The sequence below is a fragment of the Pristis pectinata genome, chromosome 25 (genome assembly GCF_009764475.1).
Source record: "Pristis pectinata isolate sPriPec2 chromosome 25, sPriPec2.1.pri, whole genome shotgun sequence".
NCBI lineage: Eukaryota > Metazoa > Chordata > Chondrichthyes > Rhinopristiformes > Pristidae > Pristis > Pristis pectinata.
Genome location: NC_067429.1, coordinates 25,371,389 through 25,397,679, shown reverse-complemented (window position 1 = coordinate 25,397,679; position 26,291 = coordinate 25,371,389). Strand labels below are relative to the sequence as shown.

At 44.4% G+C, this 26,291-nt stretch overlaps 2 protein-coding genes across 2 annotated transcripts; one reads left to right on the top strand and one right to left on the bottom strand.

The window, feature by feature from the left end:
• Positions 1 to 1,810: 1,810 nt before the first annotated feature.
• On the top strand, positions 1,811 to 5,809 carry LOC127582841 (interferon alpha-21-like). Its single transcript, XM_052038406.1, has 5 exons — positions 1,811 to 1,942; positions 2,084 to 2,173; positions 3,637 to 3,876; positions 3,980 to 4,060; positions 5,651 to 5,809. The coding sequence occupies exons 1-5, from the start codon at positions 1,811 to 1,813 to the stop codon at positions 5,807 to 5,809; spliced, it is 702 nt and encodes a 233-aa protein (XP_051894366.1).
• Positions 5,810 to 9,492: 3,683 nt separating this feature from the next.
• LOC127582840 (interferon alpha-21-like) lies at positions 9,493 to 13,573 on the bottom strand. The gene is made up of 3 exons (XM_052038405.1): positions 13,442 to 13,573; positions 9,698 to 9,937; positions 9,493 to 9,588 (listed from the first exon to the last, which is right to left on the bottom strand). The coding sequence occupies exons 1-3, from the start codon at positions 13,571 to 13,573 to the stop codon at positions 9,493 to 9,495; spliced, it is 468 nt and encodes a 155-aa protein (XP_051894365.1).
• Between the last annotated feature and the right edge of the window lie 12,718 nt (positions 13,574 to 26,291).

The following is a 26,291-nucleotide window of genomic DNA, read 5'->3' as shown; positions in this document are numbered from 1 at the left end:
CGACCTCCTGGCACTGTGTTACTTACAGCGGACAGAAGGGGAAAATTAATTTCGGGACGACATACCCATAGCCCTCAAATTAACTCAGCTCCATATACCGATCAAACAGTCTCTTGAAAGACCCTATCATATCAGCCTCCAACACCGTTGCCGGCAGCCCATTCCAAGCGCTCACCACACTCTGAGTAAAAAACTTAACCCTGGCATCTCCTCCATATCTACTCCCCAGCACCTTAAACCTATATCGTTAAACCTATGATGTTGTTGAACGCCACGGTGTAGTCAATGAGCAACGGCCAGTCATATGTGTTCTGGTTCTCCAGGTGATCCAGAGCAGAGTGATGAGCCTGCAAGATAGAGTCTGCCGTACACCTATTGTGGAGTACTGTGCACAGATTTGGGCACCATATCTCAGGAAGGATGTTCTGGCATTGGAGAGGCTCCAGAGGAGGGTTAAAAGAATGATCCCAGGAACAAAGGGGTCATCTTAGAAGGAGCATTTGATGGCTCTGGGCCTGTACGTGCTGGAGGTTGGAAAGATGAGAGGGGGATGGCATTGGAACCTGCCGAATATTGAAAGGTCTGGACAGAGTGGACGTGGAGAGGATGTTTTCTGCAGTCGGGGACCAGAGGTCACAGTCTCAGAACAGAAGGACTTTCCTTTAGAACAGAGATAAAGAGGAATTTCTTCAGCCAGAGGATGGTAAATTTGAGGAATCTGTGGCAGACAGTTGGGGTTACACTTGACCACAAGATGTTTCAGGTCGGGGGAGCAGGACTGAGGCAGAACCTCCAGGTCTGAGCACCTCCCCCAGTTCAACAGGAAGCAAACGCCGCCTCTTCTGCAGTCTGATCTGCTGTCCACTCCTGTTTACACACACGCCCACATTCGGAAATGACGAACCCTCCCCTTGTCCCGGGACACTTTCGATTCGGGTGAAGTTGCCGCGACGCCGCTTCCCACCGGCAAACTTTGCCGGAGACTTTGCCGGAGCAGCAGCCAGAAGGGAAAGGGATCAGGATCGGGGTCGCTTTCCGACCCGGAGCCGAAGCGGTTTCATTTCAAAGAACAAAAACCAGAAATGTCTTCTGTAAAGGACACAGCCACCAGAAGCACTGTCTACTTAGAGAGCAGAGTGACGGGCAGGTGTATCCGCGCAGAGAGAGCCGCCACCAAGCTGCTGGGACCCGGGCTCTCCGCACCGTCCACCCCGCGGTGTGGCTTCACAGGACTTGTGGGAGTGCGAGGGGCGGATTGAACAGAATCTCTGTCTGTGGATCGGAAGATCAGCGCTGAAAGGCGCAGTGTTACCGTCACCCTGATAAAATGTAGCCCCCACCAATGCAGGAACACAGTCACATCCCCACCACCACCCCGTCCCCTGCTGAGACCGACCCTCCCTCCACGACACCTCGGACCCCCTAATCTGAAGCCGTGAAGTTCTGAGCCGGAGCTCCGGTTGTTCTCTCCCATCGTGGATTTTCCCATCGCTTCTGCGGGACTCTCCCGCTTTCGGATTCCTTACTTTAGAACGCAGATCGCTCTCTCCCGTGGTCTCCCAAATGTCCCGCAGACCCATTTCACTTTTCGAATGTCACCTATTTTCCGATCTGAACATATTAAAGCCGGCAGCATGGCAGAGAGAGCTCACAGCACAACCCACAGACACAGGACTCGGCAGCACCGGCGGCCGCTCCCGGATCACAAGCCGCTGCATTTCCATATCCAGAGTTTCAGTGGGAGAACAAGAGCCGTTTTCGGAGCTGATTCTGGTCTCAGATCGGTGCTTTATTGAGTGTCGGGTGAAAGATGGCATCGGGCAGTGTTTGGAGAGTTTGGATTGTGCGGCTGTCGTTGTCCGTGACCCTGAGCCTGGGCTGTGAGAGGCTGCAGTTACTGCAAATTCTCAACACAGAGACTCTGGGCAAACTGAATGAAATGGTGAGTTGATCCCGCAGCCAGAGACGGGACCGGGACACTCCCGGGCCGGTTGTTGTTGAAGGTCAAGTGATTACACGGAGCCTGTTCTCCGGTATTTCTCTTTCTGGGTCTTGTCAGTAACATTGACATCTTCTGTCTCAGGGCGGCCGGCTCCCCCGACAGTGTGTGACCGAGAGGCTGTCGTTGAAAACCAAGCCCTTGGACCTGGTGAAACTTTCCGCGGGGGTTCATGTGAGTAAACTCTGGATTTTGCTTTCATCTAATTCGTTCGAGATATTTATGTTATGTTAAGGATCTGGTGTGTGAACTTTAACCAGAGAATGTGACAATAGCAGAACATCAATTCTTTCTCTCCAGGTCACGCTCTTATTCTGACTCTATCAGTATGACTCGAAGGAACCCGTTCATGCTCAATATATCTCACTCAGTGATCTCACTCCTTCCGTCTGTTCCTCTGTCCCACTCACTGGTCCCTCACCCTCTGTATCTCACTCACTTTCATGATCCCAAGGGCCCTACTTTACCCCCTCTAAACATATCGCCCTCTCTTACCTTCTGCTAATTCCCTCTCTCTCCCCCTATGACCTATGTAACCTCTCCTATATAACCAGTGGTCATAGATTTTTTTTTATTTCTGTTCAGAGCAATTTTAAGATACTTGGGCAGAAAGAATTGACCGCATCAGTCACAGATACCAAGAACTGGTACATCCGAAGTCAGAGGATTAGGTGGGATATCAGGAAAAGGATATTTTCCCGCAGTTTGTAGTTGGAATCTGGAACGCACTGCCTGAGAGGGAGGTGGAGATAGAGAGTCTCACAACATTTAAGAAGTATCTCGTTGAGCAGTTGAATTGCTTAGACATAGAAGTAAGTGCACTGATGGAATCCTGGTGAGTGGGATTGGCTTACCTTGCTGTTCGATGGACAGCATGGACAGAGGGCGCTGAAGGATCTGCTTCTTTGACGCTGGGAATCGTCTCCACTGAGGTTCAGAAATTTGCAAGATGCCAATGCACAATTCTTAACTTAAATATGCAATGAGGACTGCACATCACGAGCTTGACGTAGTGAACCTTTTGCAAGACTCCACTTCTCGTCCCCTCCTCCCTTTATCTTCTTTCGACTGTTCCTCATTCCCCAGAGAACTTCACCAATGTGCCATTTCCTGCATATTTACCAGGTAGTTGTTGTAACTGTCACCTTTATATGTTCCTGTTCAATCCTTTCACACAACGCATTCAGACAACAATTTCCTCTTAACCTTCTTGATTCCCCTACATGAGCTTTCGCATATCTTGAACACCTCTCCCTCCCCATCTGCCTTGAGTTGTTCAGCCCAAATTTCTCGAGACTCACTTTGTAACTGAAAGTCCCGCCACATTGAAACCATTCTTGCAAATCATTTCTGCAATCTGTCAAGGACCTTGACATTCTGTCCTTCACCTGATCCCTTTCTTGTGATAAGTTCCTCATGCACTGTTTAAAACTCTAACTGTAGACTGGTAGTAACATGGCTCTGGCCTTTGTTCAATTCACAGAAGTTTGCAGTCCCCAATTTGAGGGATGTTGGTTTGAAGCTGATGTTCAGTTTTACCTTGTCCTAGTTCACTGAGACTTATCAGTGGACTGTACTATATCTAATCCTTATTGGTACAAGGCCCCTTCTAATGTCACCATGTGTGTTTTGCACAGGCCCAGGACAGGATCCAGATTGTCCATCAAACACTACACCACATCCGCAGGATCTACAGCAGGAACCTGAGCTCAGTAACGTGGGCCCAGGGCACAGTGGAACACTTCAGGCTTCTGCTGGGTCGGCAGCTCAGAGAGCTGGAAGACTGTGTCAGGAAACCAAGCACAGAGTCCAGGCCAAGGAAGAATGCCACAATTCTTAAATACTTTCGGAAACTGACAGAGTTTCTTAGACAGAAGGTGAGCTGGTTGAGATGAAACCCTGAGATCACCATCACATTCTTGCATCCAGTTTATGTATGTTCATTATCTAATGTATTATTTGTCTTTCCCCCTCTTTCAGGGATTCAGTGACTGTGCCTGGGAAATAACTCACGCTGAGACCAGGGCACATTTACAACAGCTCCCTCTCATTATGGCAAAAGTCAGTGGAGATCACTGAAGATTATCCAGAGACCATTTTATAAGGGATTAAGATTGATGCTATTGGTTTAAAGTAATTTTCATCCATGGGAAAGGACATCTGCAAAGACTAATATTACATTCCAAAAGAAAATAAGGCAATTGCTGGAAATTTGAATGAAACACAACATGGTGGAAATACTCAGCACGAGTGGAGAGGAAAACTGAGTTAATTCTTCGGGTCAAAAATCTAAAGTGATGAATGCTCATCAACCTGAAACATAAACTGTTGTTCACCCCTCAGCTGCTGCCTGAGCTCTGCAGGGTTTCAGTATTTTCTGTTTATTTTTACTATTTATTATATTGTTATATTGATGCCATTTTCGTTCGGCAAGTGATGTAGAACAGATAATGTCTGGATCTTTCTCCATATTTCAGTGATGATTTAATTTATTGATATTTATTTTTGTATTATTTATCCTGTGATGAAATGTGAAGTTGGGGAATGATCCTGTTTCTGTTCCCTCTTTAAAGACTGGCAGCTCCTGCAATGCAAAATTCCAATTCTGGGTAAGGAGCTCTCTGGTCAACGTAGCGATCTCACTGCCTTTCTGCAGCTTGTCTCTGTTGTGCTGGGCACTATTTTAGTTCCTTCTCTAAAATGAACTGGTTGATATCTCGTTTTCCACATTTTCATGTGAATGAAATTTTTCATGTTTCGTTCAGAATGTTCGAGTGCTGACACTTTGATCTGAGAGTTGTAGGTTTTTGCCCCTTTCCAAAGGAAAACTGCTTAATTTCCATTCCTTATTTTCCTGAAAATTCTTCCTCCAATTGTCATTGTTGCAATGAAAGTATGCACTGGGAATGCCCCATCCTACACTGAGGCCTCACAGTGAGTGGGTTTGCAGAACCATTCTGCTTGACTTCATCCCTGACCCATAGTGATCATCATGAGCTTGTTCACCCAGTGGTCAGAAGATAAATTCACCTTAATTTATTCATATTTATTGTGATCTTATTAAAACATGTGTAAATGTCGTTCAACAATTTTAATATATGGTTATTTATAGATATGCAATGGATAGTATTTTTCTAAATAAAATCATTTCAGTGAAGATGTGGCTCTGTATTAATTATTCTCAATATTACACATTTTATGAATAATATGTTTGTGTATGCTGATCTTCATCGCTGAATATAAAGTTTCTTCTTCATATTCCTTGGCGTGGGCTCTTCCCCTGCAATGTCACACAGCACACGAAGCAGGTGAATACATTTTGTATTGAATTGTCTTAATTTTCTATTTTCTGGATGATAAATGGAATTAATCTCTTGGTTTTAATCATCATATTCTCCTGTTGAATGAGGAAAGGTTGAGCCTGAAATGAAGATACAACACAGGCCTGGATGCTCAACAGCAAACGCCACATGCAATAGTGCTTTGACGGAAGATAAATTGTTGTTCTTCTTGTTTTGGTACTCCCAGGCACTCCTTAGACAAAATACTGGTCCCCTGAGTTGATATGTAACCATGTGATTACCAACAGATTAACGCAGCCACTTTATACTTGTTCATTATCTGATTTTTTTTTGTCTTTCCTTCTTTCAGGGATTCAGCAACTGTGCCTGTGAAATTACCCATGCTGAGACCAGGGCACGTTTACAACGGCTCCTTCTCAACATGGCAAAAAATCAGCAGGGATTCCTGAAGATTTTCCAGAGACAACTTCATAAGAGACTGAGATTGTTGACTATTTATTTAAAATAACTTCTATTTATCTAAAAGGATAACTTAAGAGTCTAATATTGCATTTTAAAATAAAATAAAACAATTGCTGGAAATTTCAATGAAAACAGAAGATGGTCATATACTCAGTAGGTGTGCAGAGGAAATCTGAGTTGATATCTCGGGTCAAAAAACTGCCATTATGAATCCTCATCAACTTGAAACCTTAACTAATATTCCTCGCCCTCAGCTGGTGCCTGAACTGTGAAGCGTTCTCAGTATTTTCTGTTTTTATGATGTATTATGATGTAATATTGATGCGATTTTCATCCGGTGAATGATGGAGAACAGAGAATGCCGGGATCTTTCTCCATATTTGATTGTTAGATTTAATTTGTTGATCATTATTTTTGTATTATTACCCTGTGATGAAATGCGAACTTGGTGAATGATCCTGTTTCTGTTCCCTCTTTGAAGACTGGCAGCTCCTGCAATGCACAGTTCCATTTCTGAATAAGGTGCTCTGTGGCCAGCTTCTCATTCTCGTTGCCTTTCTGCAGATTGACTCTTGTTATTGTTGACACTATTTGGTTCCAACTCTAAAATGAACAGCGTGACGTGTCATTTTCTACAAGTTGACCTAAATGAAATGTTGCAATTTTTGCCCAGTTTGCTTCTGTAGGAATATTTTTAGGTAGAGAATTGCAGTTTTTTCCCCATTTTCAAAGGTAAACTGTTTAATTTCCATTCTTTTTCCTGAAGTTATTCCTCCACTTATCGAATCCATTCTGTTTGACTTCAAGCTGACCCACAGTGATCATCATGTGTTTGTTCTGTCAGTGGTCAGAAGATAAATTCACCTTAATTTATTTATATTTATTGTGTTTTTCTTAGAACATGTGTAAAGGTAGTTCAAAATCGTTATTGACATATTGTTATTGAGATATATGCAATGGATAATGCTTTTCGAAATAAAAATAAAACACTTTTTCAGCGGAGATGTGGATATAAAATATTTTCAAGACTTACTGCCCAATGCCATCTGAGTTGCTTTGCTTTGGATGGCGTCGTGCTTCTGTTGTTAACAATAAATAACACGGACTTCATCAACACATTCATCTGTCCCTGTGATATACGTTTCTGCAATATCATATGTTCCTGCGATAGCCCTCTGATATTTATCCCTTTGACTGTTCCACGCAGAACATAGAACAGTACAGCACAGGAACCGGCCCTTCGGCCCACGATGTCTGTGCCGACCATGAAGCCGATTTAAACTAATCCCATCTCCCTGCACATTGTGCACATCTGCCCATCACCTGCCCGTTCAGTTTACTGTTCACTCTGGAGAATGGAAGGAAATAGGGACACGGAGCCTAAGTGAGGGATATTAAAGCATCTCAGGGCGGTAGTTTTCTATCAACACCTGGGATGTGGGAAGGCAAGATTTGAGGGTCCGTGCCCAATTTTCCAGAATTTTATTCAGGTTGGGAAACTTGTCGTGAGACTTGGAGAAATATTTGAATTCCAATGTCCCGGGTGCCTTTGTTCATCCTGGTTCAAGGGCTGAAGTTTGGGCAGTGACGTTGAAGAAACCATGTCTTCCGATGTATGAAATGCAAATGATTTGCACTGCAGCGGGTGTATATCGATAGTGAGGAAAGTGAATGTCCAGGTGATGCGTGGGATGGGATTTTTGTTGGTTTCATCATTATAGCGGTGTTCATTCTTCAGTGTACGCGCAAGGTTATTGTCATATGCCAAATGCAAAATTTCCATGTAAACCATTCGTTTAAAACGTCTTAAAATGTACAAAATAGACTTGAATCATAATAAAAGGCAACGATACTTAAAGAGTGTCCGGCGTTAGAATTAACTAGAATAAAAATTGAAATGAACGTACAGGTAATGTAAAATGGAAACACGGGAGCAAAAATATAAGAGCAAGGTAAAATAAGTAATAAGGGAGGAATGAGGAAGGAAATATAAATGCACATCGAAACTACTGCAGCTCATGATCATGTGGTGTTCAGCAAAAGAAGGAATAGGACCAATGAAGGTGAGAACAAAGTATAAGAGAAACAAAGGACTGCAGATGCTGGAACCTAGATGCAAAACACGATGATGCTGGAGGAACTCAGCAGGCCAGGCAGCATCCGTGGAGAAAAGCAGGCGGTCAACGTTTCGGGTCAGGACCCTTCTTCAGGACCGAAGATAGGAAACGGGGAAGCCCAATATACAGAGGGATAAAACAGAGCAGTGAAAGGTGGACAAAAAGGGGGAGGCGGGGTGGTGATAGGTAGATATCACCTCATTTTCCATCTCGGAACCTTGCAGCCTAATAGCATGAACATTGAATTCTCCCACTTTTAAGTAATTCCCACAAACACCACCCCCCCACCCCCCACCGTGCCCCTTCTTTTCTTCCTTTTCCGAGTCTATCTTTCTTTTTTCTACCTTTTTTCCTCCTTACCTTTGACCCATCCCCTCCCCCGCACCTGCCTATCACTATCTCTTACCTGCATCTACCTATCACCGCCTTGTGCCCACCCCGCCTCTCCTCTTCTGTCCACCTATCACTGCTCTGCTTTTCCCTCCTATATACTGGGCTACCCCTTTTCCTATCTTCAGTCCTGAAGAAGGGTCCTGACCCGAAACGTTGACCGCCTGCTTTTCTCCACGGATGCTGCCTGGCCTGCTGAGTTCCTCCAGCATCATCGTGGTTTTCATCCAGAGAACAAAGCATAATTTTTCTATTCACGTTGGAGACAGTTTTATGGCAAATGACTGAAGGTTGTGGAAAAAACGTTATAAAGCAGAGATCAGGAGTGCAGGTAACAGACTCCAGGCAGAGGAATCCAAAATATTTAGAGATGTAAATATAAAAAAAACCTGGCAATTATAAATGGAAAAATAAATATCAGTTCAGTAAAAATATGATTTTCTGAAAAATTTTATTTACAGAAAAATGGCCTCCTTCAATGTAAGGTATTACAGTGTATAAAAGAACATCGTCTGTTCTAAATCCCTTAATAAATATTATCTTACAAATACAATTTATGAATTTACTTCGCATTATACAAAACAATAACAATTCAGTAGACGAAATAATCACAACTTTCGAAATAAAAATACACAAATAAATGAATAAATAGATATAATTTCAATTAATAAATAAATAGATAAATAGATGATTAAATAAATAAATAGATTGATGTGTGCATTGGGCTTGAGGGGATTTGAAACAATGGCCACGGTGAAAGTGGAGTGGCGAAAGTCAGTGCAGATCTCGATTTACTGGCCAGCAAACCCATCCCGGAGAGCTCGGAAGGATTCTCGGATCCTGGATGAAGTTTGGCGTCCCTGATGCTCATCACTGGGAAGATCAGGAACTGGAATACGCAGCCTTGCAAAGCTAAGAGGACAATATGGCCAACATTTGAAATATGGCTTGAACCCATCATTTATCGCAGGACACAACTCACAACATCACAATGTTACGTGAAGTGCAATATCCTGTAAATTCGGGTTCTTCGAAAAAATGCCATAGTATGATAGAAACAGCACGAAATCCCGTTGAAATAGGCAGCAAATGTGGAAGAATATCAAGACATAACCTCCATTCAAGTAACTTCCAGCTGAAGCCGGTACATATAAAATATTGCTGCTCTTTTAAATGAAGGACCATGTTTCTTTTCCCATGCTATCCACGCCTGTGAAATTATTCAGTTCCTTCCACTTTTTGCCACGATGAGAAGAATCTGCTGTAAGTAGGCTCTTGTCTCGGCACGGATTATTTCCCAGGCACAGTCGGCAAATTTCTAGAAAAAGGAAGTATTCAGGAGAGCACATTAGCGAATGAATGGACCGAAAATGGGCGAAATGCAATATCCGCAGGTAAGTAACAGGGTATAACCGCGGCCAGCCCACCTTCTGTTTAAGAAAGCTTCGCAGTTTTCTAAAATATTTGTCAATTGCAATCTTTCTCTTTGGCCGAGCGTCCGGTACTGATTTCGAGGCGCATTCTTCCAGCTCTCTGAGCTGCCCATCAAGGAGAAGCCTAAAACTTTCCACCTCTTTGTGGGGCCACGGGACAGAACCCAGACCCATGCCGTACATCTCGTGGGTTTGCCGCAGTGTTTGGTGGACAACCTGCATCTTCTCGTGGGTCTGTACAAAGGACACAGGGTGACATTAGAACGGTCTTGCCAGCAATTAGGTTCTGCAGCAGTTATGAAAACGGAACAAGAGGCAATGAAACCGGAGAAACACGAACTGGGAGACGTTTTGTCTTAGAGACTTGAAATGGGATCTGACCCAAAGGGACCGAGAACGCTTATTTGCGTGTCAACAGTAAACGAGCTTCAAAAGATTATGACAGGTACTTGGGCGCAGTATCGACATATGTCGGGAAGCGGCAAAAGCAAAGTAATATCTCTGGATTATTAGGGACATAGTTCCGCCTCATAGATTCACGGTGAACAAAACAACAGGAGACATGCCCTCTGAACAACGAGAGCCGCTGAGAGTCAACAAGAATATGAAGTTTATAATAAAAAAAGAAAACTCAAATGACTTTCATAGGTATGTTAGTAGGATAATAACATTCACAAGAAATGTGGGACTAGGTGCTGGGGAAAACGAAAGTTATCCTTTGGATGCAAAGTACATGGCTGAGGAATTAAAGAAATACTTTATCCATGCCTCCCTGAAGTGACGGCAGACGCAAACCTCACATCACTGGAAGGCATTCCAGATATTAACGGGGATAAAACGAAAAGTTTGGCAGTATTCAAAGTGGAAAATTCTCCTAACCTGATTGGAATACAGTTGAGATTAAGGAGCAAATTAAGGAAAGTGAAAGTGGGGTTCTGGATGCATCTCCTAGTTTTCCTTGGATACTACAGTAATTCCAGGAGGCGGGAAGACTGAAAATATTACATGCACATCCCAGAGGAGAGGGATAATCCGGGAAAGGATATGCAGTTTATCCCTTCTTCACTAGTCGGAACCCCTGCCTAGAAATTCCAGGGTTATGTCACTAAACTGGCACTATGTAATTTTCATGATATTAGGTCAAGGAGGTGAGCCAGACCAAATTGTTAAAGAGAAAAAGATAAGACGTGCCCAGAATATTAGAGAACATTAAATCCTTGGAAGGGGTAATAAAATTTCAGTGAATCGGGTTAGAGTATCTGATCTGATTACAAAGAGTAAACGTGTTAGTGGGAGTAAGACAAAGTAATTGAGAAAAGTACAGAAGGAATAGGAACATGAGTAAGCCCAAGAACCCCACTCGCCCCGACTGAATAGTAGAAATCAGCCTATAGATGATCCTTCATCTCAGAGTCATTTCCCACTCAATGTCCATACCCCTCGATACCCCGGCATCTTACTTAAGCCTTGACTAAACCCATTGATTCAGCATCAGCAGTTTCTGAGTTAGAGAATTGCAAAGATTCTCGGTCCCTTGACTGAAGAAATTTCACCTTGAGATTTCACGTTGAAGTAAGCACAGACTTGTCCTGGAGGTAGTGTGGCGAAGATTTATTAGATTTATCTCTGCGGTGGTTTTGGACAAACAAATTAATGAATTGGAAGCGGGAGTAGGTCACGTGGTCCACCCAGACTGCTCTGCCATTTAAGAAGATGAAGGCTGATCAAAAATACACCCATCTCTACTTTAAATCTATTCTAAGACTCTGATCCCAACGAGCTTTGAGAAAGGATGTTCAAAAGACCTGCGACCATCCGCCAAAAAAAAACTGCCTCCCCTCTGTCTTTATCCAGCGATCACTTGTCTTTTTTTAAAACTGTGATCCCCGAGTTCCAGATTCTCTCAAAAGTAGAATCATACTTTCCCATCCACTCTGTCAAGTTCTAAAGGAAACAAAAGTTACGGGGATTTGGACAAGAAAATAGAACTGATCGGATGAATCATATGTACGCGGTGGACTTCAGGGTCTGGTGATCTAAGCTGCAATGCAACAAAGTAAGAAATCCCTGCCTTTCTTGGGTACGAAAAATAAAACAAACACAGGATATTGCATGCTTTGTCACACCAACAGCCTTAAACTAATACAACTGGGCTTCCTTACTTTAGCACTCAAATCTCCTTGAATCAAAGGCTGATTCACTTGCACAGCACAGTAACAGGCTCTTTGGCCATGTCTGCGTTAACCAGGATGCCAATCTAACTAGTCCTATCTACTTGCACATGGTCCGCATCCCCCTATTCCCTGTCTGCTCATGTGTCTGTCTAAATGTCTCCCAAACGTTGCTATTGTATCTGTTTCTACCCCCTCCCCGGGCAGCGCGTTCCGGGCACCTATCACTGTGTAAAAAACTTACCTTTCAAATCTCCTTTAAACTTCCCACTTCTCGCCTTAAACTTAAGCCCTCTAGTATTTTATATTGGCACTTTCAGGGAGCTATGGGCTTGCACCCAAGATCCCTGTATACATGAATGACCCGAAAGGTCCTGCCATATTTTCCTCTCGCATTTGAGCCCCCCCCCCCCCCCCAAAGTGCACCACCTCACAATTGTCCGGATTAAACTCCATCTGCCATTTCTCTGCCCAAATTTCCAGCTGATCTATATCCTGCTGTATCCTTTGACAACCTTCCTCACTATCCACAACTCCTCCAATAGTTCTGTTGTCTGCAAACTTACTAATCAGACCACCCACATTTCCATCGACACGATATTACTGTACTTTGATGGACCCTTCACATGTTTCGAGCGACAGCACAACAAGAGCGCTCTGTACTTCGACATTGTCCGCTTTCTGACTGCTTAAATGATATTTTGTTCACTCAGACCAGCACCATAATTGTATAAGCTCACAGTTTCTCACATTATTTTCCCACCTACCTCCCACCTGTCTTCACCTTGTCTTTATCCCTTTGCGGACACTTTGCGTCTTCTGCGCAGCTTCCTTTCACTTAGCAGCGACCAACTTGGATATATTACACTTTGTATTTTCGTCTAATTCATCAATAAACATTGTAAATGGCTCCCCGTACCTTCATTCACATTACCGTGGCACCTTATTACAAACAGCCTGGTAACATGAGTGGAGACTGTTCCTTTCTATGGTTTTAGCCAATCCTCAATCCTTGCTGATATTTTAATCCAATCTCATCATTCTCCACTTTATGGAACAACCACTTCTTCCAGGAACTGTTGAAACGCTAAACACCATCTACTGCCTACCCTTTAGACTGCCAGTTATAACCTCAGTAAAAACTCCGTTAGATGTGCCAATGTTCGTGGGAGGCCGTTTTCTCGGTCTCTGAGATCTGAGGAATGAATTCCACAATCGTTTTCACATCTATGTTGCGCCAACATGAGGTCACATCAACAGACGGTGAAGGTTCTAAATAATACGTTTGGGAACAGAATGAAATAACTCACCATCAACCCTTCCAAAAGATTCACCAGTTTCAAGGGCTGGGTTTTCAGCCAGACTCTCTCTCTCACACACCGCCAGGGAAAGGGACCGCCCTGAGAAGGAGAAGGCAAACTTTATTAATGGAAAATCCACAAACCAAAACAGCATAAAAGCGCGGGGATCAGAGGTGAAATGACAAACTATCGCGCCGTTTCTGACCATTGAAATCAAACAGCCCGGGAGGGTCCCGAACCCGTCTCTGGCTGCGGGATCAACTCACCATTTCATCCAGTTTGTCCAGAGTCTTTGTACTGAGATCATGCAGTAACTGCAGCCTCTCACAGCCCAGGCTCAGGGTCACGGACAACAACAGCCACACAATCCAAACTCTCCAAACACTGCCCGATGCCATCTTCACCGACACTCAATAAAGCACCGATCTGAGACCAGAATCAGCTCCGAAAACGGCTCTTGTTCGCCGATTGGAACTCTGATATGGAAATGCAGCAGCTTGTGATCCGGGAGCGTCCTGTGGTGCTGCCGAGTCCTGTGTCTGTGGGTTGTGCTGTGAGCTCTCTCTGCCATGCTGCCGGCTTTAATATCCGGTCGGAAAATAGGTGACATTCGAAAAGTGAAATGGGTCTGCGGGACATTTAGGAGACGTCGGGAGAGCGCGATCTGTGTTCTGAAGTAAGGAATCCGAAAGCGGGAGAGTCCCGCAGCAGCGACGGGGAAATCCGCGATGGGAGAGAACAACCGGCGCTCCGGCTCAGAACTTCACGGCTTCAGATAAGGGGGTCCGAGGTGTTGTGGAGGGAGGGTCGGTCTTGGCAGGGGACGGGTGGTGGTAGGGACGTGACTGTGTCCTTGCATTGGTGGGGGCTGCATTTTTATCAGGGTTACGGTAACACTGCGAATTTCAGCGCTGATCTTCCGATCCACAGACAGAGATTCTGTTCAATCCGCCCCTCGCACTCCCACAAGTCCGGTGAAGCCACATCGCGGGGTGGACCATGGCGAGAGCCCGAGTCCCAGCCGGTTGGTGGCGGCTCTCTCCCCGCGGATACACCTGCCCGTCACTCTGCTCTCTAAGTAGACGGTGTTTCTGGTGGCTGTGTCCTTTATAGAAGACATTTTTGGTTTTCTCTTTGAAATGAAGCCGCTTCGGCTCCGGGTCGGAAAGCGACCCCGATCCTGATCCCTTTCCTTTCTGGCCGCTGCTCCGGGAAGGTCTCCAGCTCCGTTTGCCGGTGGGAAGCGGCGTCGCGGCAACTTCACCCGAATCGAAAGTGTCCCGGGACAAGGGGAGGGTTCGTCATTTCCGAAAGTGGGCGTGTGTGTAAACGGGAGTGGACAGCAGATCAGACTGCAGGAATTGGAATCTGAAACCGCTGGAATTCTCAACCACGCTCTCATTTCGACCTCACCGCGACCTGCTCCACCCCACTGCCGGAGTGTAGTCCAACGTATACCTGGAGAACAACACCTCAGCTTGCGTAAGCTTGCCTTAGCATCTTCGCATCAGATTCAACCCTCCCTCGTTCAGAGAGGGAACATGAATACCAGAAACCAAGAGAAAACCAAAAATCTGCTCAGAGCCGCGGGTGTTCCGTCCACTTGGGGAGGAAGGCGGTGCACAGCGAGGGGCTGCCTTGTGTCTGCGGATTATCGACTATCAGCGTTGGTATTGGTATTGGTTTATTATTGTCACTTGTACCGAGGTACTGTGAAAAACTTGTCTTGCATCCCGATCGTACAGGTCAATTCATGACACAGTGCAGTTACATTGGGTTAGTACAGAGGGAAGGTTGTGGTGACAACGGCCGCGAAGGTGCCACCGCCCTGTTCCAGGGAGAGAAATTCTTTGGAATCCATTCATTAGCCGTCCCCTCGCCACAGCCCCCAGCCCCGACCGACAGCCCCACTCCTCACCGCGGGGCAGGCACTGCAGAGACCCGGTTGGTGGCGACTTTGTTGGTTCTGATCCTCCTTCCGGAGACTCCCGCTCTGTCGGTGAAAGTTAGTTCTGGATTATTGGCGGCACCCATTCCGGGTTTTGTTTCACTGTGAACATGGATATGTCCCGAGCACCAGCGGCGGGGTCTGTGCATCAACGGCGGAGACCAGGTTCATGCGGTCAGTGACAGTGAGCAGTGCAGCAACGTGGTGAAAATATCCTTCCCCGTCCTCCGCCGGATCCATTCTTTTAAGCAGCTGTTCCGCCGCGTTTCTGCTTCCACGAAACTCTCCCGGCTCCAGGCTCCCCACATTCCGGGTTTCTCCCCGCTCTCCCGCCCGTCCCCCCTCCCTTCTGCTCTTCCCCTGCCGCGGACCCCACCACTCACCCCCACCCTCCTCTGATTCCATATCCCAGCCCCAAGACCATCCTCTACTCTTCTCCCCACCGCTCTCCTCTGACCTCCGTCCTCCCCACTCAGTCACCCTTCCCGAGCCCTCTCTCCTATTACCCCCTCCTGACCCCACGCCTCATACCAGCGCCAACCAGTGACACACCATCCCCTCTGACCTCCCCTTCCCTGAGCTGTGCGGTCTGTCCTCAGCAGAGGCCTCACCTTCCTATGGCTGCACCCACACCTCAATGAGTTCTGGGCCCTACATAATGTCCAGCTCTTCTTCCTTCACCTCCACCCCATGCCTATTTGTTTGGCAAGGAGTCCTCACCTCCCCACCCCCTCCCATTGATGACCCTTTCTCCTGTCTGCAACACCCCCTTTCCTCTTGGACACCCCTGTCTACTCCCCGTTGACTTGATCATTTCCAGTTGCCGATGTGACATCAACCAAATTGACTTCCCCATTTCCTTCACCCACTCCAACATCACCCCCTCCGAACCCACAGCTCTCTGATCATTCCACACCAATCCCAACCTTGTTATCAAACCCACAGACAAGGATAGTGCCGTAGTGATCTGGAGGATTAACCTCCACTTTGCAGAGACCAGACGGCAGCTCTCAAACATCTCCTTGTACTTCCCCCGTACCATGACCTCACCAGTGAACACCAGGACATTGTCTCCCAGACCATTACAGATTTCATCACATCATGAGGTCTCCCCCCCACCCCCCACAGCCTCAGACTTGATTGTGCCCCAACCTTGCACTCCCTATATCTTACCCAAGATCCACAAACAGAACCCATTGTTTCTGCCTGCTCTTGCCCCACTGAACTTATCTCATCATACTTTGTCCTGTCTCCCCTTGTCCAGTCCCTTCCCATCTACTTCTAGGACATCTTTCATGTGCTCCACCATTTTGAGAACTTCCAGTTCCCTGGCCCCAACCATCACACCTTCACTACTAATGCTGGTCTTTATACACCTCCATCCCCCATCGGGAAGGTCTTTGGGCCTCTGCTTCTTTCTGGAACAAAGACCCAGCCAGTTCCCCTTCCCCAGCACTCTAACCTGCCTGCCAGAACTTATTCTTACACTTAACAACCTTTCTTTCAATTTCTCCCACTTTCTATAAATCAAAAGTGTCACCATGGACACTCACATGGGCCCCAGCTATGCCTGCTTTTCATTGGCTATGTGGAACAGTCCTGGTTTCAAACATACTCTGGCACCGATCCCCAAGTCTTTCTCCACAACATTGATGAGTACATCTGTGCTGCTTTCAGCTTCCTGCTCATCAATTTTATCACCTTAGCTACTAACACCCACTTTGCCTTCATATTCCCTTGGACCATTTCTGACATGTTTCTCCCTTTTATGGATCCCTCTGTCTCCATCTCAGGAGACAAACTATCCACCAATATCTACTACATGCCCATTGGCTCCCACAGCTACCTTGACTATACCTCTTCCTACTCTGTCTCCTATAAGGATGCCATCCCTTTCCCTCAGTTTCTCTGACTCCATCGCATCTGCTCTCAAGATGAGATTTTCCATTCTAGAACATCTGTAATCTCCTCCTTTCTCTGGAAATGTGGCTTCCTCTCTACTGCTGTTGATGTAGCCCTCTCGTGTATCTGCATTCCTCCTCTCAAACCCCTCTCAAACCCCTCTCCCCTCAGACAGCTGCCTTGGCCCTCACCTTTCATTCTACTTGCATCTGCATCCAGCAAACAATCCTTTGCCATTTCCACCAGCTGCAACTGGATCCCACCACCAGTTACATCTTCCTCTCTCCCCGTTTTCTGCTTTCTGCAGGGACCACTCTCTCCATAACCCCCTGGTTTGCTCATCTGTGCCCACCCACCCTTCCCCGACCTTGGCACTTTCCCCTGCAAGCAGAAGAGATGCAATACTTGTCCCTTTCCCTCTTCCCTCACCACCATCTAGGGACCCAAACAGCTCCTTCCAGACGAGGCAGAGAGTTGTGTGCACCTCCTCTTACTTTGTCCATTTCATGCGGTGCTCTCACCGTAGCCTCCTGTTCATTGGCGAGACCAAGCGCAGACTAGGTGACCAATCTTGTAGAGCACCTGCACTCTCTCCACAATGGTCATCTTGAGCTTCTGGTGGCATGCCACTTCAACTCTCCTTCCCACTCCCACACCAACCTGTCTGTCCTCAGCCTTCTCCATTGTCACAGTGAGGCCAAACACAAACTAGATGAACATCTAGGTAGCTGCAACCCAATGGTATGAACATTGAATTGTTCGATTTCAGGTAACCCACACCCCCGTGTTCCTTTCCCATTCCTACCAGTACACCGAGGGTCTGTCTTCCTTTGTTCACCTTTCCCATTTCCATCTGACCATCACCCTCATACCTATCCATCGCGATTTCTTCTTCCTTGGCCTACCCTCCCCACCCCGTCCCCTCCCCCAGCTCTCCCTATCTGCCCATTGTTTCCTTATTTGTTTCCACTCATGTCCCGCCAGCCTCTGTGCTGAACTCTCCCTCCCCCACCTGGTTCGATCTGCCCATCATCTCCTGGTTCCACCTATCACCTACCAGCCCTTGCCACACCCCTCCCCCTCACCTCTTCACACCGGTAATCTTCCCTCTTGCACCCTCAGTCCTGATGCAGGGTCTCGACCCGAAACGTTGACCATCCCTTTCCCTCCACGAATGCTGCTCGACCCGCTGCCTTCTTGCGGCAGTTGTTTTTTTTGTGCTCCAGATTCCAGCATCTGCAGTCTATGATGTCTCCGAAACATTTTTGCTGTAGCATTTGCGATGGCCACCGCAAGCTGTGAATAGAAGGTTATAGTCAGAGCTCCGAGTAAAACTGAAATTTAACGTTATTTCCATTATTATAGAGCACTGATGCAAACAATATTGTACGAGTTAGGCAAAAATAACTAGGTAAAAAAACTAGGTAAAAAAACAAGGTAAAAATAAAGTCCGGGTACCATAGTGGAAATATTAGAAACAGCAAGCTTAGAGTAATTCTGAAGTTTTGTGTTGAAAATTAAGGAAATAATGCAGGATCGAATTTAACTACTCGAATAATAGTGTTTTAAATGGAGACGAAATACCCACCAGGAGGCTGAAATGACCACATTATAAGCACTTTTGTGAGGCATTTTAATTCACTCATTTAACGCTATTCCCTGTATCCCAGGATCTTGTTCCATGGAAAAAGGAGTAAAAGGTAGGACTGCGATAGAATTGGACGGGAACCTGCGGGCGCCTATGTTGCGGTGAACCTGCTACGTTTGTTCATTGATCCGGAGGCTGCAGGTTTGCGAAATTCTTGGCGAGATGTTGGGCTGCATCGACATGATGCGCGCTTCTGCTCCAGTGCACCGGTGCAGTGAGGAATGGACAGCCTCGCTGGTGGGGGCAAAGTACAGAAATGTTAAAATATTGTTTGGACTTCGTCAGTACTTTCAAATGTACATATACTTATCTGTGATCGAGTTTCTGTTTTGTCAGACTTCACGGGGAGGCAAAATGTTCAATTTTCCTCTCTTTTGCCTTCTGCGAAAACTTGCAAAGGTGTTGATTTTACTCACTGAATTAAAGATCGTCGACTGCAAAATCTGCCATCTATCGGCGCAATGGTGTCCCTTCAGTGCAAAATATTTATTTCTGTACCCAAGAGTCCACTAATATAGCTGAAAAAGTGTTTAATCAGATAATGAAAACAGTTGTGGTCAGATTACCCATGAGTAATTAAACCTTAAATTTTGCAAATATGTTTCTATATATATATTTACAAGTTGCAGTGGACTATAATAGTTTGTTTCCTAGTAATTCCAAAACAGCGTATTTAAAATGAGTTTGTGAGTGATCTTTCATGCCACGTTCATGAATACAACTCAGAACAAGTTTGTTAGATGAAACAAAATACGGTCAGTGTCTCAAGTGCCCCTGTGAGTAACGCCCACTCCAGACAATTACAACTTTAAAGACTTCTACAGGTTCTCAAATATTTGCAAATCTCAAAATAAAACCGTCGATGACCATTGGCTGGTTTTCGGAAGCATGATCAGATTGTGGACGGTACCGGCGCACGTTGTGATGTTCTTTAAACTGGCCCAGAAAACAATGGAAACTTAATCCCACTGGACCAAACTGCACTTTATATTTGAAGATTTTCGTTGGTTTTGCCATAATTTGCCACAAGTCATAATTTTTCAACAAAGCTGAACATATTTTGGTAGCAAAGGATTAAAGTTTTCAAAAGAGGAAGACAGTGAAAGCAGCAGACAGCGGGGAGTGGAATCAAAGACATTCATCAGAAGAATGAAAAATGGGCTTATACGAATGGGTAATAAACATAACTTCAGCGTAATGCTTAAAGCAATTTATTTACACCAAAATAGTTTCCTTCAGTATAAAATTTTGTAGAAACATTATTCTTCAATTTTTATACATCAGTATCATTTTATCATTACAGATTGCATAAAATTGATATGGATGAAATAACCACAAAAATAAATATATATAAATAGGAACATCCTAAAGTGCTGGTCACTGGGAAAGCCAAAATGTAAAGACCAATATCTCTTGGGGTTCGCTGGCCATCAAACCCACTTTAAAGAGCTTGAAAACATTATCCAGTCTTGAAGCAATATTGAGCTAATCTCATTACTCACAGCTGGAATATGGAGCAAAGCTCTCTGGAAAACATGTCTTATCTTTAGGTGCTTAACCCATAACATTTGGCTTCAGAATGGCACCACAGAGTTCAATTTACAAGATTATATCAATATTAAAGTTACATTACATTTTGTAAGCTTGTGTTCGTTAAAATAATTCTTCATGGAATTGAATGGTTTTAATGTTCATGCTTGATGTGCATTTTGTCATTGCATATTTTCAAAACAGTCGCACTTTACGATATGAAGTTACTATATTGATTTAATTCAATTCAGATGAAAGAAGGATCTTAAGTCATTTCAGTCAGCTGGTCCAAGACAGCAAGCTAGAACATGAGAAATGGCAAAAGTAATACCGTGAATCGTGCTCAACACAGTGAACCTGTCTTTCATAATACTGTAAGGAAGAAATAGTGACAGGATTTTTCACAGATCTTTCCCAGTGAAACCTTAGCATTTCATCAAACACATATTAAAATAATTCTTAATATAGTTAGAATAAATATAGTCCTTTGAAATAAATGGACAACACTTATATCCTGTGCAGAAGACGCCTTCGATAATTATTCAGTTTTTTCTCCTGACTTTTGCCTTTATGCGAAGGAGCTGCTGTAAGTGGTCTCTGGTCTCAGCACGGGTTATTTCCCAGGCACAGTTACTAAATTGCTAAAAATGTCAAAACAAAATGTGAACAATACATTAGAGAATGAATCGTTTAAAACTGGGTGAAATAAACCATGTTTCAGTAACCGCATTGTAATACATCTGCTGTCTTACTTTCTGTTTGAGGAACCTTCTCAGCTTCCTGAAGTATGTTCTAATTCTGGTGTTTCTTTTTGACCTGGATTTTGAGCCTGTTTTCCTCACACATTCTCCCAGCTCTCTGAGCTGCCGATCCAGAAGAAGCCTGAAGTTTTCCACTTTGTCACTGGCCCATGTGACTGAATCCAAGTTCATGCTATAGACCTTGTTGATTTGTCGCAGTGTTTGATGGACAGTATGGATTCTCTCTTGGGTCTGTGCAAAATACATGCAGTGATGTTAGAGAGGTCTTCCCAGCTGTTAGATACGTAGTAGTAATGGAAACAAACAAGAAATCAATAAACACAAAAATACTAGACGGAAATGGTTTAGTTTTAGTGAGTAGATGCTGAATCTGACACGTGGATTGGAATTACAAGTCACCAAATCAACAGCAAACAAGCAATACAGTGGAAATGACACTTAGAGACAAAGCTTCCTGGGAACCTAAAGATTGGGATTAAAATGAAACAGAAAAAACAGTTCTATGATTACAAATGAGTGGAGTACAAAAAAACCTAGGTGCTCTGTGCATGAATCACAAAAGTAGTTAGGAAGGCATTGGCATATTGGCCTTTATTGAAAGGCCTTTGGGGTTTAGAAATATTTTTGCAACTGTACGGGATGTTGGTGAGGCCACATCTAGAGTATTGTGCACAGTTTTGATCCTCTAATTTTAAAGAAGAATACCCTGGTTTAAATTGGCAACATGGTGAGCACAGACATTGTGGGCTGAAAGGCCTGTTTCTGTGGTGTAACGTTCTATGTTGTTCTATATCAGCAGCCCAGACGAGATTCACCAGGCTAATTCTAGGGATGAGAGGGTTGGCCTATCATGAGCAGTTAAAAAGTTGGTGCTGTATTCTTTGGAGTTTCAAAGAATGAGGGCTAATCTTATTGAAACTTTTAAGATCCTTAGGGGGCATGCCAGAGTCAATCTCAAGATGTTTCCACTGGTGGGAAAATCACAAGCAAGGGAGGTAGTTACAAGATTACATAGTTACAAGGGGCAGTTATTTAAAGCTGAGAAGTGTAGATACTTTTATTTACAGAGAATGGTGAATCTCTGGAATTCTCTGCTTCAGAGTGTTGTAGGGGAAAGATCATTGGAAGTATTTAAAGGGGAAGTAGATACATTTTTGCAAGATTGGCGAATTTCTAGACTATGTGGAAGTGGTATTGGTGGGGATCTGAGGTCTGAGACAGATCTGCCATGATCATATTAAATGTTGGGCCAGGCTTGAGCAGCTCAGTTGCCTACTCCTGCTCCTATTTTCATGTGTGTTCTTGCGTGATGAATATCAAGCTCATAAGTCAGCAGGTAATCAAGCTAAATATAAACAATACAGCATTCAACTGTTAAAATAAGTAAGGTAAACAAAGAGCATCCATAAGAAAATTAATCATTGCTTGTTTACAGTCATTTTTTTAAAATATAGCTTTCCAATCTACCATAGCCAGTTTACACTTCATATCTTTGCAGTTGCATTGTTTGTATTTATGACCCTGGTTGAGATTTGAATAAATCACGTTTAGTTTTTATATAAAATTCTATCAACTGACAAGAAATCTTCTTTAATGTTCCTTTATCGACAAATCGTTGATTAACCTTTTCTCCTTGCATGTTGTTTCACTGTTGAATGGCAATGGGCAAGCTTGGGCCTCCTCAGTCACAGTGGAGCCAGATTCATTCAGGAAGTTGCCGCTAGGTGGTCCACCCAGGTAAGTGAACCCTGGTAGGTAGGGGTTGATGAGTTTAGGTGACTCCCTACTGCCTGGAAGTTCTGCTGTCAAGTTTGAAAGGGAGGTGGAAACTGATTGAAGGAGAGAAATTTGTTGCACTACAAGAAAGAACAGGGGCATGTTGACAATGAGGTATTTCATTCAATGTGCCTCCATAATCACAGTGGACAGAATGGCCTCCTTAACTGTCATGTCAATTTATCCTTTCATCATCAAGATTTCATCCTCAAAGTGACTCAGTCAATACAGATCTGGAGTAAACTGCTGCAGTGAGAAACATGGAGTGAAATTAGGCAGACAAATGATTGTAGAGAATAAGAGAATGACAGGTGTATGGTGGTAAATGAGTTGAGATTTCAAAGAGTTGTATTGTTAAAAAGTAGGAGTCAAATTTTTAAAGAGAGTGAGATGGAATCAGATAAGAACATGTGAAGTAGGAGCTGGACTCAGTAAGGTGAAGGATGATGTCTAACCTTAAGCTGATTTCCCAGCTGATCCTCCTATCTCACGATTCCCTTCATTCCACTTCAGCATTGAATATAATAACTGAATAATCAAAGCCCTCTGGAGATAGAGAAGTTACAGCCTCTTAGTTTGAAATTTCTCCTCATCTCAGCCCAGTATGGAAACCCATGATCCCTTATCCTGAGACAATGCAACCTGTTTCCAGATTCAGCAGACAGATGAACCAGCTTCTCCATATCTAACCTGACAACCCCTTACTGAATGTCACGTCTCAATGACATCAAATTTCACTCATCTAAACTCCAGTGAGTAATCTCCAACTTTATTCAATCACTCCTCAAAGAATGATTGCATCTCAGGAAATAATCTGGTGAATGCATACACATCAACTCAAAAGCAAGGCTGACCTCCTGCACAAAATGAGACCAAAACTGTAACCTGTATTTCAGATGTGGTCCCAATGAAAACTTTGATCAATTGCAACTAAAGAATTTTATACTTGCACACCAAATCCCTGGAAATATGGGCTTCCTAATAGCTTGCTGTACCACTAAAAAAAATTATGCCCTAATACGAGCAAGCTCAGTAAGATCGCACTATAAAACCAAGATATTTACCAGTTTATCAGTGTTTTTCTTCTTACCAAAATGAATGACCTCACATCATCCAGCTGCCAATCTCCATATTCCAGCTGTCAATGTCTTGCCTTTGCTTTACTGTCTGTATCATTATGCACCCATTTTGCTTCCTCTTCGCATCTCAATTTTCCTACTTAGCCTGGTACCATAAAACAAAGGTGGATATGCTACCATCTGATTTTCTTCACCTATAAAAGATAAACAATATAACCGCGATACACCACTATTTATAGCTTACTAGTCAGCGTTGTTTATTTCCACTCTGTTTCTGACTTTTAGCCACTAACCCATAAATGCCAATACGTAACTCCCAACACCGTGATCTCATTTCGTGTAGCAAATTTTTGATGAGGTAGCTTATGAATTGGCTTTATGTAAATTCAGATATATTATTCCCTACTCGCTAAGCATAATCAATGCTCCTGGTGCCAAGCTTCCACTGGCCTTGATATTGTTAATGGAAGGGAGATGTTCAAACAAAGTTTATGGATTATACAGGGTTAGATGTTCAGAAAAAGTGAGATAATTTCAAGGAACTGTAAAAGAGAAACACTGGCCATCTTGACAAAGAGGTGTGGACAATGATGAAATAAATTCACTAATCTTGAAAATCAGGTTGTAGTCGAGCGTTACAAGGCGGATTTAGAGAGTAAAATCCAGATTTCACTCACCTTTGAACGCCGTGAAAGATTCACCACCTTCAAGGGCTGGGTTTTCAGTGAGAGTCTCTCCCTCACACAGTGCCGGGGAAAGGGGCCGCCCTGGCAGGAGAAGATAATCACTGCTACAGACAATCCCAGAAGCTGAAATACTGGAGATGCCTGTTTTATTATTTATGTAACATTTCAAAGCCAGAAAAATATCGCCCCTGCCCTGAGGTCCGACAACAAAATTCCTGTGCTTCGGACCCGTCTCTGTGTGCGGGATCAACTCACCATTTCATTCAGTCTGCCCAGAGTCTCTCCGTTGAGAACCTGCAATAACTGCAGCCTCTCACAGCCCAGGCTCAGGGTCACGGACAACGATGGCCACACAATCCAAACTCTCCAAACACTGTCCTGTGCCACCTTCACCAGATACTGAATAAGGCACCGATTTAAGACCAGAATCAGCTCTGAAGACGGTTATACTTCACTGAATGGAACTCCGTGAAGGGAAGTGCGGTGCCTTGCAGCCGCTTGTCTGGCCGAGACTTGTGGGTGTGCGGCCGGACTCTGCCGTAAGGTTTCTCTGTCATGTTGTCGGCGTTTCCCGGAGGAGCTGGTGATGGCGAGCATTACATTCGAAAAGTGAAATCAGACTTCAGGAGGTATGGTCGCACCTCTAGAAAGCAAAGGCTTGCGCCATTGGTTCCTGGGGTAAGGCGGGCGAAAGTTGAAGTTTCCTGACGCAGAGACTTATTTAAAACCCTAGATAACAGATTACAACCAGAGCCCCGTTCCAGCCCACTTTCATCAGTCTGAATTAACATCATCAATGCGAATGTTACAAAGGAGTTTATTTTCTCGTCAATGTACATTCTATACGTAGATTGACGGCTCTTGTAGCTCACAACCGTATTTCCCTCTCGTCTATCGATTCATGATTCGCTTCTCTCCGCTGTCTCTCCTCTCAGATCACATTGTCACTTTCACTCAAAGTCAAATCCCATCCCCAGAGATCGATTGACACAGGGTACTCTCAGTGGACAGCTTCGGTCTCACTATCATCAGACTCTTTACCTCTCATACGCTAAAGATGAACTCTTGATCTTCCAATCTACCTCGCCACGGCCCTCGCACCTTATTGTCCACCTGGACTGCACTTCCTCTGTAACTGCAACACTGTGTTCTGCATTCTGTTTTCTTTTTACTACCTCGATATAATTATGTATGGAATGATCTATCTGGATGGCATGCAAACAAAAGCTTTTCACCGTATCTGGGTACATGTGACAATAATAGACCTAATAATAATATCTTCTTTCTTCCCCTAGGGGCTGTGGTCTCCTCTCCACAACCTCCTCCCTCCATGTCTCCACTTCTGAATCTCACTGGGGCCTCATCTCTCATCTGGTTATCAGTCAGTGCCTCCTAGAATGTGCAATCGAATCCCTTGAAATAATTCATTTCCCTTTCCATTGTCGAATTCCCATTTCCGCTTCATCTTGATTCCATCCACTGTTTCAGGAGATGATCTCCAGTCCATCTCCAAGCACGGTCCCGCTGACACCCGCCTCCCCCCGAACGTCACTCCCACAAACCCGAGCTCCCTGTTCACTCTTTCATTTGTCTCCTAGGTTGTCTTAATGTAGAGGGTCTGTTTGCGGGCAGTGGGAAATCCATCCCTGTTGTGCTGACTGTTCTCACTACTGGAGAGGTGCAGTTTCACTCGAAGATGCCACTTTGATTTGGCCCTTGACCTCATTACCTTAGATTCCTCCTGTTACTCCAGATCCCCAGCATCTGCAGTCACTTGTCACTTCAT